The 15,108-nt window shown below is 44.6% G+C and overlaps 1 protein-coding gene across 1 annotated transcript in view; it reads left to right on the plus strand.

Annotated features, from left to right (window-relative positions):
* The window catches only part of sli (slit guidance ligand), a 41,703-nt gene that overhangs the window by 21,652 nt on the left and 4,943 nt on the right, over nt 1-15,108 (plus strand). The window contains 17 exon segments of the mRNA XM_089471158.1: nt 769-840; nt 1,233-1,304; nt 1,511-1,654; nt 2,230-2,465; nt 3,683-3,824; nt 3,891-4,034; nt 4,732-4,947; nt 6,250-6,407; nt 6,554-6,707; nt 7,238-7,456; nt 7,567-7,638; nt 9,936-10,304; nt 10,386-10,457; nt 11,285-11,428; nt 11,513-13,043; nt 13,104-13,263; nt 14,405-14,547. Coding sequence (XP_089327284.1) covers nt 769-840; nt 1,233-1,304; nt 1,511-1,654; nt 2,230-2,465; nt 3,683-3,824; nt 3,891-4,034; nt 4,732-4,947; nt 6,250-6,407; nt 6,554-6,707; nt 7,238-7,456; nt 7,567-7,638; nt 9,936-10,304; nt 10,386-10,457; nt 11,285-11,428; nt 11,513-13,043; nt 13,104-13,263; nt 14,405-14,547 — 4,048 coding nt within the window.

Below are 15,108 nucleotides of genomic sequence, written 5' to 3' on the forward strand. Positions count from 1 at the left end.
AGTATTTTTCATGCATTTCATATGTTTTTATATATGTATATTATTTAGGACTAAGAGATAATCGTTATTTAGTCAATTCAATCATTCGTAAATATTTTTGTTTAAGTTTTATATATATTTAAAAATTGAACAAGTTCTATAACATATCTGTTAAGCCTCTTAGAACACGTATTCAAGTTTTGGTCAATATTTTTGGTTGCAAAGTCTGTCCAAAATTGATCATTACGAAATGCAAAATGTCGCATGCAAAGTGACACCAAATGCCGCGATATCAGCTGTAAATTGGAATTGAAAGTATACACGAAACTGGTCTCACAACACACGTATTTACTGTACTCTACGACTGATAGTCAAGAATTTATTTGCATTTTGCAATTGGCGAAACGTTGGCTAGGCAAGAATCTCATTAAATATTTGATTGGCTCAGGAAACTAAAAATTCCAAGATTAAATTAAATTTATTAGAGACAGTTGTGTTTTGTAAGAGAGTAAATAGCGCCATTGGCTAAGAATATGTAGAAAATCTTGATAAATAAAATAATTTTATCAGTTTACTATGGAGAGATCTTCAATTTGAAAGTAGTTCATGACGATATGAAGCCTAGTAATCTTATAAAACGGTTTAATTTGATATGAATTATTTTAAAAACAGATAAATCCTTATTTAAAAATGATAAGCTAACATATGAAAACACAATGCCAATGCTTGAATGAAAATAAATTCATTATATCTAATATGTATAATTAATACATATAATTCATTTCACAGACAACTGACGGACAACCAAATCCATACCATAGAGAAGAATGCACTGCAAGATTTGGTTTCACTGGAGCGACTGTAAGTAGTGAACTGCATCGATTCGAAAGTTGGGATAGCAAACAAATCGAATGACATGCCGATTCGATGCTAGTGCATGAGACTTTTGCGACTAATTTACTTTTTGAACTAACCAAAAATTTGCCGCTCTTTATAGACCTAGATGCACATAGCGCATAGCTATATAACAAAAATTAATAAATTCATAATATTATACTTATATCGTTCAAAATTCGATTTTTGTTGAGTTTTGAGTTTAACTTTTTGTATCTTTTTCTCGTTTCGTTTTATGCATATCTCTCTACTTTCGTTGCGTTTCGTTTTGCGTATATAATATGCTCGTACACCAAACAAAAAATACAAAAAAAAAAAAAAAAACAAAAATATACCAAACACTTCACTCTATAAATCAGACGCCTAAACAACAATCGACTTAAGGCAATACCTGAAAACTTTGTGACAAGTTCAGCGAGTCTTTTGCGATTGTAAGTAATCAACGTAGATCTGTAGCAACTACATTTATATATAGTCTGCCTACATTTATTGTGTAGCAGTAGCCCCATAGATTTCAAACATTTACTGACTTTCAAATCCTTCCTCTTCCCGCTACCCACCTGCCCGCCTGCTCACCTGTTCACCACACTGCTGCCTGCCTACCTTCCTGCCTGCTAACCTCGACTCGCCTCGACAGGGACATCTCGCACAATGTCATCACAACGGTCGGCCGGAGGGTCTTTAAGGGCGCCCAATCGCTGCGGAGCCTACAGCTAGACAACAATCAAATCACATGTATGGATGAGCATGCCTTTAAGGGATTGTTGGAGCTGGAAATACTGTGAGTACTATGAGCCCCTGCAATTAGGGATGGGCAAACACAACGCAACATTCTGCTTATTTAGCTAGCATAATCACATGGTGTAGGGTACTCTACCATAAGCTCATTGATATAGAAGAATGTTAGTGCAATTATAGATAAACAGTGTTGAAAAATTACGAAGTACTTGAAAAGCAAAAACAAATAAACTGTCAGTAGTAGTAAAACATATCAATACATCTTATAAGAAGAGTGTTAAAACTTCAAATGAGTTTGAGCAATAGATCAATAACAAAGATATTAAGCTATCGATGCTATATTGAGATAAGATATGCAATCCTAAATGATAGTATGAATCACTGAATAATGAATAAATAAATTAACTATGTGTTCTAACAGTAAAAGAAAAGTCATAACACGCAGGCGATTGTGTTGTTGCCCATCCCTAAGTGTGGCTTAGCAAAGAGCCAACCAAAGATGCATTCACTTGATAATGCAATAGTGCAACTTATTTTCCCCCAAGACCCACCTCTTAACGTAGCTCTGGCTCTCTCTCTCTTATTCTCGCTTCTGCCTTCTCTTTTGTACTCGCACAGCACACTGAATAACAATAACTTGACCGCCCTGCCGCACAATGCCTTCGGGGGATTGGGAAAATTGCGGGCGCTGCGCCTCTCGGATAACCCGTTCGCCTGCGATTGCCATTTATCCTGGCTGTCGCGCTACCTACGCAGCGCGCCGCGGCTCGCCCCCTACACGCGCTGCCAATCGCCGTCGCAACTGAAGGGCCAAAACGTGGCGGACCTGCACGATCAGGAGTTCAAATGCTCAGGTATGGACTACATGACATCGCTGCGAGGCTGAGGCCCTCCAAAAATGGACAAATGTCGTGGGGCCTCAGAGAGCGATGCCAAATTAATTAGTTTTATATGCCAGCATTGACTGGAACAAAGCATTGTAAATCATAAGCAGTCATATGGGCACGCCCCACTGTGCCGCCCACTCAAGCCAACAACAATAACAGCAGCAGCGCCAGCAGCAGGAAGGGGTTTAGCAGAAGGGACAGCAGGGGGCTGCAGCAGGGGTTGAGGCGAGGGTCGGCATCATCATCATCCTGTGTTTGCCAAAACGTTTAACGCCGTCATCGCTTGCTTGATTGGGATGCAGATGCTGCGGGCTACAGCAGCGTTTGGAAAGCCTCCCAATGGATCGACTCGACTCAACTCGACTCGAGTCGACACGACGCGACTCGACTTGACTCCGAATCCAAGTGAACAGCTACAAACTCTGGCGTTCAATGAAGCGGAAAATGTGCGCCAACCGATGCCATGAAACAAGTTTTTCATCCATCGTTATATTGTACTTGTTATGCTCTATGTCATAAAGAGTTACACACTTCCATCAAGCACTTGGGTACTTAAGCGGGCCAATACGTTAATGTTAAATGAGGCGTTAATTCGATTTTATTTCATTTGATTTGAGTCAATCTTTGCTGCCTGCTTAATGGCATATTTCATTTTGGATTGAACTCAGTTCAGTCTTTCGCTGACGAGCTCTTAATGGATGAACATTTACTGGAAAGTGTCTTTGAAGTTGCTAAAAGAGGAAAATGTTGAGCTAATAGTCAAGTCCTAGTAGAGTTATCACCTGACTATTAAATTAATTTATTCAGTTATTAATTGAAATTGAAAGAGCATAACACATTCGTCAACTTAGTTAGATTTGTACTTTCCTAGCGTGTGTTTGACTTTCGTTTGGTGTACAAAATGCTATGGAATTATGTGGGTAAACATTTATGACCAGCGGCAGCTGTGGCTCCAGTTGGAGCTTAAGCTGTAGCTGGGGCAGCCGTCAGCTGCATCTTGGCGCGCTGCAGTAGCATTCATAATTACGTAGTTGCTGCTGGTGAGGCTGCTTCAAACTTGCTACTGCTGTGGATCAAATCAAAGCCGAGTGGCTCAGCGCTGGGTTCGGTGAATGAGTCGCCGTAACCAGCTCAAGATGCAGTCTGCTTTACACTTGCTACAATTGGTACACACACACTTTCAGGTCTCACCGAGCATGCGCCAATGGAATGCGGCGTGGAGAACAGCTGCCCCCACCCGTGTCGCTGTGCCGATGGCATCGTCGATTGCCGTGAGAAGAGTCTGACGAGTGTACCCGTTACACTGCCGGATGATACCACCGAGCTGTAAGTTTAGCCACCTGGATAACAAATTTGGCCATATTGTAACTACTTCCCCTTTTTCGTTAATAGGCGCTTGGAGCAGAATTTCATCACCGAACTGCCAGCCAAATCTTTCTCCAGCTTCCGGCGACTGCGACGCATCGATCTGTCCAACAACAACATCTCGCGCATTGCCCACGATGCGCTAAGTGGCCTAAAGCAGCTAACCACGCTGTAAGTAGATGCACATTAGCAACAAGTAGCGCATGCATATGCCAACCAAATGTGCAGTCGCTTCGCTGATTGTGTGGAGTGTCAGTCAGTCAGTGAGTCCGTCCGTCCGTCAGTCCGTCCGCCAAACACTCCTCCTGACAGCCAGCGGGCCTAAGGGTCTCAGCTGAGGCTTGAGGGGCTAATCGGCCTACGCTAAGCGTTGCCAACACCGCAAGGCATCGGATTACTCGAGCTTGCCACAATGTGCTGCGCCGCCCACTGCCCCCTTTTGGCAGAGTGTGAGGTTGTTTGTGTGCCAAACCAGTTGCCGCCCGCAATGACAACAACATAAGCCCACCTCAGCAACAACATGAAGCAGCACAGGTTCTGTCTGCTACTGTATACCCTATATGGTGCAGGGTATTTTGATTTCTTGGGGCGTTTAGACTTCATAGAGTGAAAACAAAAGGGACCATGCTATATGCAATATAAAAGGCATTTATAGCTAATTTCTCGTTCACTTTAGCTTTTGTGAAAACCCGCATCATAATATTATCCAGAAACAACAATTAGGCTTAGGCGAAAGATAATCTAGAAGAGTATTCATTTATCAGTTTGTCTCTTTCGTAGCGATTCGTACTTGTTCCGTATTTCCACTTGTGTTTTATTCATTTGCTTTGTCTTTTTCAACTTGGTTTTTTCTCTCTTTTGCTTGCAGCGTGCTGTATGGCAATAAAATAAAGGATTTGCCCTCGGGCGTATTCAAAGGACTCAGCTCGCTGCAGCTGCTGCTCCTGAATGCCAACGAGATCTCCTGCATACGCAAGGATGCCTTCCGCGACCTGCATAGCCTCAGTTTGCTCTCACTTTACGACAACAACATACAGTCGCTGGCTAATGGCACATTCGACGCCATGAAGAGCATCAAAACGGTGTAAGTACCACGCCCCTTGCCCCGCCCGCCCGCCGCTGCATAAGAACTTCCACGCCCCCACAGCCGCCCCCATTGAGAGGCTGGCTGTGGCTTGGCTGGCGAGCGCATGTTGCAAGTGGGGAGGCGCCCCTTGGAGCAGGCAGCTCCTTTGGCTTTTGAATGGAGGAGCTCCCAGGCACTTGGTGTTAAACCGCTGAAGTGCATTTAGTAATTCCTTTGACTTGGCAGCAACAGCGGCTCGCGTTGACATTTGTTTAGCAGCCAAACAACATCAGCACCGCCTTTTCTATGACTCCGCACAGCCCCCAGGGCCCCATCCACATCCACAAATATCGGCTGTGAACCGTAAAGATGTTCCACGAACAAAAGACGGCGCATTTTCAATAGGCCCCAAGGGGCGGGAAGCAGGGACGATGGAGCATCGATAAATGCGCTGAGCTTAAGTGCTGTGCGGCTCTTGAGTTGGTCTACGCCTTTCTTGAGTGGGTTAAGTATTTGCCAGGGCTGTCAACTACAAAGCAAATAGCTAGCAAAAATGTGACCAACAGTAGGTCGAATTGATATCTTCACAATAACAGGCTGTTCAAAATATAAAATTGAGGTATATACTAATAATAATGATATGTATGTAGATTTATTCTACATTTCGAACCCTAGTCCGGTATATAGAAGTAATATTCACGAGGATTTACAAAATTTAAATGTTTATATATATTTCTTATTATATGTGTCCCTTTACTCTTCTCATATTCGCAACCAGCACGAAATTCTTTAATTGAATTCGACTTAACAGTTGATTCGATTTATTGCAAATATATCTGAGCAGTTTATAAACTTTTTAGTCGCTACTAATTTTAGCTGGTTTGGTAAAGTTTTATCCTCTAATTACAATATGATTTAAGATGATTTTAGTTGCTAGCTATTTTATGGTCACTCTGTCGCAAGGCATTGCCAGGGAAGGCTCTTGGGAAAGGATTGCCTTTGAAAATAGTTTTCAAAACGTTGGCGACAACAGCAACAAACAACGGAAACGTTGCAGCCGCAGGGCTCGTGCACTTTTAAGACGTCTCAAGCCTCCATCCACAACAGGCAACAACAGTTTTGCCTTTCCTACCACCACCCGCTGCTGCTCTCCCCCACTGCTCCTCTCCCTTCGCTCCCTTCATTCCATTCACTACAAATGCTCAATGCTACTTTCTTTCTTTCTTTCCATTTGCAACACAACGAAAAATACTTGTACATGTATACAAATAAATATATATACACATAAATGTGCGTGGGTATGTGTGTGTGTGTGTATAGACATTTGGCCAAGAATCCTTTCATTTGTGACTGCAATCTGCGCTGGCTGGCCGACTATTTGCACAAAAATCCCATAGAGACAAGTGGAGCACGCTGTGAGTCACCGAAGCGGATGCATCGCCGGCGCATTGAATCTTTGCGCGAGGAGAAATTCAAATGTAAGTGCGCCCGACGGGCAAACCAAGACAAGTAAAAGAATATGTCTTAACTTTGTGTCGTACCACCCCTCACACCCACACCCACACCCACCCACACCCACACCCACACCCACACCCACACACCCATCCACTTGACAATTGTGCAGGTTCCTGGGATGAATTGCGAATGAAGCTATCCGGCGAGTGTCGCATGGACTCGGACTGCCCATCCATGTGCCAGTGCGAGGGCACGACGGTCGACTGTGCGGGACGAGGTCTCAAGGAAATACCACGCGACATTCCATTGCATACCACAGAGCTGTAAGTTACCAACAAGACCAAACTCCTAGAATACTTATCACAATACATTTTATATAAGTGTTATCCCTCCTTAAATGGTCGCCTCTTAAGGCAGTTCATAAATTATTCGCTAACCGCTTTTTATAGCTTAATTCCCCTTCTCCTCTTCTCTTCTGCTCGAAGTTATGTCTGATGGCTTAATGAACTGAATTGTTTAGTTGAATCAAATAGAATATATACAAGGGATAAGGAATTAAGCAATTCATAATTGAATCTAGGTCTGAGATATATAATGATTGTCAAATGAAAGACCTGAGTGTGGATTGCTTACTATTATTATTCATTATTATAACAATCGTTGCCCTTGAAGCTTATTTTCAATAATAAGATGAATGTAAACATATCGAATTCGTTCATTAAATATCAGATCGCCTCGGATTTGTTTTGGTCAAATAAATTGTATTTTGTTGTAAATAAGCAGCTCACATTTAACATCAACTTAAACCTGACCATGTGTGTGTCTGTGTGTGTGTGTGTATTTGCTTTCATAGTTTACTCAACGACAACGAATTGGGACGCATCAACTCGGACGGCCTGTTTGGACGATTGCCGCATCTGGTTAAACTGGAGCTGAAGCGCAATCAGCTGACTGGCATTGAGCCGAACGCCTTTGAGGGTGCATCGCGCATACAGGATTTGCAGTTGGGCGAGAACAAGATAAAGGAAATTTCGAATAAAATGTTCCTCGGACTGCATCAGCTGAAAACTCTGTAAGTCCACAAGGCATCATACATATACACATATTCATTTAAATACGCATACATCTTACAAATTTGTGACTTCATATAAACGTCTGCATTTTTACTTTTTTCAATTGCAGCAATCTTTATGACAATCAAATTTCATGCGTCATGCCTGGTTCATTCGAGCATCTCAACTCGCTGACGTCTCTGTAAGTACTACCACGCCCCTGCGCCCCTACTCCCACCCCTGGCACAGGCAACCGCCAGAAATTGTTGGCATTTGATGCGTCTGCTGGCTATGCATAGCTATTAAAACTGTGCCAAGTGGCCAAGCGGTGCGCTGCATGCACTTCAATAGATAAATGATTTAGCTTTGGCATTAATTGCCCCGTTCCTAGTTTACATGACCCCGCCCACGTCCCATCCACCACAACGCGCACAGGGCACAGGCACATAAAATGAGGTTAATGGTTTTGATTGTTCCCCAGTTGAACTTCATCTGATTGCCAGCATTTCACATCAAAACAGAAGTTGCTGCTGCTTCTGCTCGATTGCTTCTGCTCCTGCTGCTGCTGCTGCTGCTGCTGCCGCTTTAACAAATCAGTTTTTCTTCGTAGCATGCCAACAACTATTGTATATAATTCAATTGAACTTCAATTTATAGCAGTGCTGCCTACGATAACAACTACACACACACACACAGAGTCACACACACATGCTCATGGCTCGCCCGCTGTCTTCGTGTATCCCAACTGCAGTGTGACTGAGTTGCTCCACATTGTTGTGCCTGTCTACTGTAAATCAACCCTCACTGTACACACGTACACGCACACGCACACGCACACACACACACACACACACATTTGCGGGTGTGCGCTGCCTTCGATGATTTAATTAATTAAAATTGAGTTCAATAAAGAGCACTAAAGAATATACAGTACAACCTCGCTAAGTTGAGCAAAGAGTAATTTTAAAAGAAATCATCATTCCCTTGCTTATTTAACACTTTTATATTTAAATTTATCAATTGAGATTTATTGCAAATGTGTTCAAGAAATCGACAGTTAATTGAAAGTAAATTTACATCATTTCTGATATATAGGCTTCATTTATTAAAATAAAAATAACAACAAATAAATAAATCAGTTGCACAATTCATGCTGGATGTCCAGATATTTGCTTGTCTGAAATTACTGATATTGATTTCTCCTAGAGCTGCACTACGAAGACAATTATTTTTATTGTAATAATAACTTGAAGCATAAAATATTGCAATCCGATATTTTAGAAACTTTCTTAAGTTTTGCCGTCTGTTAAGGTAACATTGGCATATGTGGGTCTCATTGGGTCGCACTGTACTTAATGTGTGTGTGGTGCTTGGGGGCGAGGTGCTGAGGTTCTTTGGCCACATCTAAAATTATTGTAAAATTCATTTAACTAGCTAATAAATAGCATCAATGAAAGTCATTTAGAGCTGTGCACCACACGACATCCACATGCTCCGTCATTCAGGTGGATGGGCGGAGGACCTGTAGGTGCCAGCTGAAAGTGTTAGTTGGTTGCCTGCGGCTGCTCGCCCTACACACAAACACACCCTAGACTCCCAGACCCACACACAGCCAGCTGCTAGCCAATGTTGATAGCATGACAAAGCAGCATTGCTTATTAAATTAGTCTGGACTTGGTGTAACGTTTGGAATTGCCAATGTAATTTGCGAGCCATTGTTTCGCCTGCTCTCAGCCGAGCGCCTAATTAAAGGACTTACGGCACTTGTGCTGCTCCATGTGCGGCCCACTCGTATCCAAGTGAGCAGCAAGTGGAACATATGCTCCGCAAACAATTTGCATGCTAAAAGTGCAAAATTGAAAATAATTAATGCAACCATTCAAATCTGTGCGCAGCCCAGGCTGATATTGAATATCTTTGTACTCATAATGCAATTACGGCTAGTGTCAATCACATTTACAATTATGCCACAAATCAAATGAAAAGCTTTAACAAAATCATGTGAGGGAGGCATCCCATCCGGATGGTAGAAGTGCATTTTGTGTAGTAGTTGAATTTATGTTAAGCTTAGCTCATCAAAGTAACAGATGTTAAGCGTTAACATAACATAAAATAACATACACAAAAACTAATTCCATTGAAGCTTTATATAAGTGTTTATTTATTTAATAATAACTAGAGTCAAACTTAGATAAGCTGAGAAATTTATTGCATAGCCTAAGTGCAGAAAATTATTACAATCGTATAGTAAAACCGATAGAGCACCCCATTTGCCAGACTGGTCAGCTATTTATAGCGGATATTTTTATGTCAGCTGAATTGAATTAAATGTAACTTTAGCCGTAATCCACTTTTTGCAGAGATGGGAAAGTGTCTTTGCAGCTCTAGCTATGTATATAGGTTCGGCCTGTTTGCTTTTCGTTTCCCATGTTTAAGTTTTAGACACGTATTTGTAACTAATTGAAATAAAACCTGTGCATTTACCCATCAATTTCGTAGGAATCTAGCATCGAATCCATTCAATTGCAATTGTCATTTGGCCTGGTTCGCCGAGTGGTTGCGTAAAAAATCGCTGAGCGGCGGTGCGGCACGTTGCGCTGCCCCAGCGAAGGTACGTGATGTGCAAATCAAGGATCTGCCGCACAACGAATTCAAATGCAGCAGCGACAACAACGAGGGCTGCCTCGGCGATGGCTATTGTCCGCCGGCCTGCACGTGCACCGGCACTGTGGTGCGCTGCTCACGCAATCAATTGAAGGAAATACCGCGCGGCATACCGCCCGAGACGTCCGAGCTGTACCTGGAGTCCAATGAGATCGAGCAGATTCATTATGAGCGCATCAGGCACTTGCGTGCGCTCACACGACTGTAAGTAACAGCTTGCCAGAGCTTGCTGCAGGCCCGGACTAACCGAAGCACACAAATTGTTTCTCTCTGCTTCATTTGCAGCGATCTCAGCAACAATCAAATCACCATACTATCCAATTACACCTTCGCCAATCTAACCAAACTATCCACGCTGTAAGTACTGGGCCCATTTCTAATGACTTTTTAATTGCCACAATGCGGCTCGTACGAGGCATTAAGGCAACACGAATCGAATCGAAACGTTTCAGCGTCAAGAGGGCTTGACACAATTTTTTCTTTGCTTTCTGCTTTTTTTGCGGCAATTGCATTTTGCGGTTTGCTTTAGCTGTGGCAGTGGCTGTGGCTCGGTGGTGCGGCGCGGTGGCTGTGCCCGCCACCCTTGGCCTGGGCTCGTCTCAACCGGCCACGAAATTCATTCGAGACGTTAAGTCGTGACTCGTGCTTAAGCATTAGTTGTCCTCGTCCTCCACCCTGCCCCTGCCGCTCCAGTCCGTCGAGCTTCTGCCGTCTGCCGCTTGGTGCCGCTTGTGTGCACAATCCGCAGTCTGCAATCAAAGCTGTGGCGTTTTCATACCCTGTACGCATCACCTCTGCGGTCTAAATAATATTTTTGCACTGTTCGCTAATGTCAGAAACACGATCGAATGCGACTAAAATGAAGAAAACCTGCATAAAAGCAGCATATACTATCGAAGTGACTGTCGGATCTCTCATCTGACCAAACCGTTGGGTAGGTGAGGTCGATGCGCAGCGCAACTACAGGGTATCCGCGCAGTCAGGCGAGTGCAGTCTTCGCATCTTCAATGCATTTCTTTTCAATTTCGTGTGGCGGGCTTGAAACGTTTCGCAATTACTTTCATTTCTTCATCATCGATGTGTGTGCCGCATGTGTCCGCAATTTGGTAAACGCTTCATTTTCCACATCTTCTGCTTTTCATTCACTTATTATGTTGCTTTTCCTTCTTTGCCGTGTGCTGCAGCATCATTTCGTACAACAAGCTGCAATGCCTGCAACGTCATGCGTTGTCTGGTCTAAATAATCTGCGCGTGCTCTCGCTGCACGGCAATCGGATATCCATGCTACCGGAGGGCTCCTTCGAGGATCTCAAGTCGTTGACACACATGTGAGTAACGGTTTCTTTCCTCTTGTTCCTTAACTTTGTTAACCTCTGTTGACCCTTCACCCTTTGTTAACCTGGCACTTGCAGTGCTTTGGGCAGCAATCCCCTGTACTGCGACTGCTCGCTGAAGTGGTTCTCGGACTGGATCAAGCTGGACTATGTGGAGCCGGGCATTGCACGCTGCGCCGAGCCGGAGCACATGAAGGACAAGCTGATACTGTCCACGCCCTCGTCGAACTTCGTGTGCCGTGGGAAGGTGCGCAACGAGATCCTGGCCAAGTGCAATGCTTGCTACGAGCAGCCCTGCCAGAACAAGGCCCAGTGCTTGGCCCTGCCCCAGCGCGACTACCAGTGCCTCTGCCAGCCGGGCTATCATGGCAGGCACTGCGAGTTCATGATCGACGCCTGCTACGGCAATCCCTGCCGTAACAATGCCACCTGCACGGTGCTGGAGGAGGGACGCTTCAGTTGCCAGTGCGCGCCAGGTTACACAGGCGCCCGCTGCGAGACGAACATCGACGACTGCCTGGGCGAAGACATACGCTGCCAGAACAACGCCACCTGCATCGACGGCGTGCAGTCGTACCGCTGCGAGTGCCAGCCCGGCTTCAGCGGCGAGTGGTGCGATACGAAGATTCAGTTCTGCAGCCAGGAGTTCAATCCCTGCGCGAACGGGGCCAAGTGCTTGGACCACTTCAGCCACTACAGCTGCGAGTGCATGGCCGGCTTCCATGGCATCAACTGCACGGACAACATCGATGACTGCCAGAATCACATGTGCCAGAATGGCGGCACCTGCATCGACGGCATCAACGATTACGTCTGCAAGTGCCCGGATGACTTCACGGGCAAGTACTGTGAGGGCCACAACCTGATCTCCATGATGTATCCCCAGACGTCGCCCTGCCAGAACCACGAGTGCAAGCACGGCGTTTGCTTCCAACCGAATGCCGCCGGCTCGGACTACCTGTGCAAGTGCCATCCGGGCTACACGGGCAAGTGGTGCGAGTACTTGACCAGCATCAGCTTCGTTCACAACAATTCGTTCGTGGAGCTGGAGCCGCTGCGCACCAGGCCCGAGGCGAATGTCACCATTGTCTTTAGCAGCGCCGAGCAGAACGGAATCCTCATGTATGATGGACAGGATGCGCACTTGGCCGTGGAGCTCTTCAATGGACGCATACGCGTTAGCTATGATGTCGGCAACTATCCGGTGTCCACAATGTACAGCTTCGAAATGGTCGCCGATGGCAAATACCATGCCGTCGAGCTACTGGCCATCAAAAAGAACTTCACGCTGCGCGTGGATCGAGGCCTGGCCCGTTCCATCATCAATGAGGGCTCCAATGATTATCTGAAACTGAGCACGCCTATGTTCCTTGGCGGTCTGCCGGTGGAGCCCGCCCAGCAGGCTTACAAAAACTGGCAGATACGCAACTTGACTAGCTTCAAGGGCTGCATGAAGGAGGTCTGGATTAATCACAAGCTCGTGGACTTCGGCAATGCGCAGCGGCAGCAGAAAATCACGCCGGGCTGTGCTCTGCTGGAGGGCGACCCCTCTGAGGGCGAGGAGGATGACGAGCAGGACTTCATGGACGAGACTCCGCACATTAAGGAGGTAAGTCTGTAGGATAGCTACCAATGAAACTTTTGCTAATCACCTTGCTAATCCACGCAGGAGCCCGTCGATCCCTGCTCGGAGCACAAGTGCCGTCGCGGCAGTCGCTGTGTGCCCAATGCCAATTCCAAGGATGGCTATCAGTGCAAATGCAAGCACGGCCAGCGCGGACGCTACTGCGATCAAGGTGAGGGCATCACAGAGCCCCCAACAATCACGGGTACATATTGCGATCTCTCATTCCAACATACATTCGATCAGCTCAAGCGGTTTGCGTGCTACGATTCAAGAAACAATAGGATAGAAACTATTTAGAGATTAGGGATTACCATTTCGGTAGGCAAACTACTCAATTCTTGAAGGTTGGGAGATTTATAACATGTCTAAATTATGTCAAATGAAATGTTTAGCTTTATTTTTAAGAAATCCCCCTCCAATTATGCACATACATATGTATATATCGCCTCTCGTAGTCTATTCATTGATAATCGATAAACAGGAGTAATCGATATCTAAATGAGAATGATAGTAGGATAACAGGCAGGAGGAGAAGTGGCAGCTCCATAAAATATATATCATATATCTGTCTATAAAGATCCATTGTTAGATTTCGAGTTTTTAGCGCGAATTGCCATCATAAGGGCTGAATACTATTCGAAATATAACAGATATTCAAGAAACAACTAGAGATACATACTTCACCCACCGATTGTTTCAAACTTTTGGCAATTAGGAGATTGGCATCATTAATATCCTTGTTGTTCCGATTCTAAATGTCTAGGAATTAAATAAAGCTCTCGCCACTTATCATATGCATAGGGTATAGCTTCCGTTACATCGAGCAAATTGAGTGTAAATATATGTATATTATAAAGTTTCCGTAAAGTTGTACCAGCTCGTTGGCAGTTCTCATCAGTATGGTGAGGGGGAGAGGGAGGGGGCTAGAGGCAGTTATAATTTACATGCCGGCTTTCACACTGATGCCACGCCTTGCGCCTTCAAAGAAACCGTATAATATGCCAGCCAACCAACTTTCTGACAACTTAGACAGCCTTTCACCCAGCTGCCCCGAATCGCAACGCATCCGCTAGGCTATGCTGCATAACTTCATTTGCTTGCTCACACACACACCTTCATATACTCACATACAAAACCTACATCAAACACACATCAAACATTACACGCCCATTTCATCTCTCATGTATCTCGACTAGTAAAAAGGGACAGGTGTTCCAGGCGTGTCTGTGTGTGTATGTGTGGGTGTGTGTGCGTAATCTCATTAGCCGTCCGACGCCGCCGTCTTCTTGTCAAAGGTGGCTCACTAATTGCATTTTCCCGTTCGGTTCCACTTTTCACTGCAGCCGCCGCTACGTGTCGCAAGGAGCAGGTGCGTGAGTACTATACGGAGAACGACTGCCGCTCCAGGCAGCCGCTGAAGTACGCCAAATGCGTTGGCGGTTGCGGCAATCAATGCTGCGCGGCCAAAATTGTGCGAAGACGCAAGGTAAGTGCAAAAATTATTCCATTAGATATATACTTATTTCTTCTATACCACCAATTAAAGAACTACATTCATACATATATGAAAAGGATTTCACATGTCAATTATAGCTATTATTATGTTGGCCAAGAGCCCAGTTCGGGCATACTTGAAAGCCTTACCCGTAGGATATGTTTTCCATCCAGAATCTAGGCTTGCCTCAATTTTCCATTTGATTCTATCTGCCTATGGCCTACCCTATTCAAAATGTTCATTATTCTACAAATGTTCAAAATTCCCAAATGGAATTTGCTAAAAATTAAAATAAAACAAGTAAGAAGACTCTAGTCGAGACCGCTCGACTAGGAGATACCCTGAACCCTCTAATCTGATATTCTAATCAGCCTGCACTTCCTTTTGACACACATACATACACACGCACGTATTAGAACGCGCACTTGGGCTGCGCTGCAATGTGGGCAATATTATACGAATTTATTTGTTGAATAAATAAATTTCTAGACGTACAATCTCAATGAAACTTTCAGAACGTAATCATAATGTATATTATTTGAATGTATTCCA

The sequence above is a fragment of the Drosophila arizonae genome, chromosome 5, assembly GCF_054131065.1.
Source record: "Drosophila arizonae isolate 15081-1271.41 chromosome 5, UAZ_ARI_1.0, whole genome shotgun sequence".
Classification (NCBI taxonomy): domain Eukaryota; kingdom Metazoa; phylum Arthropoda; class Insecta; order Diptera; family Drosophilidae; genus Drosophila; species Drosophila arizonae.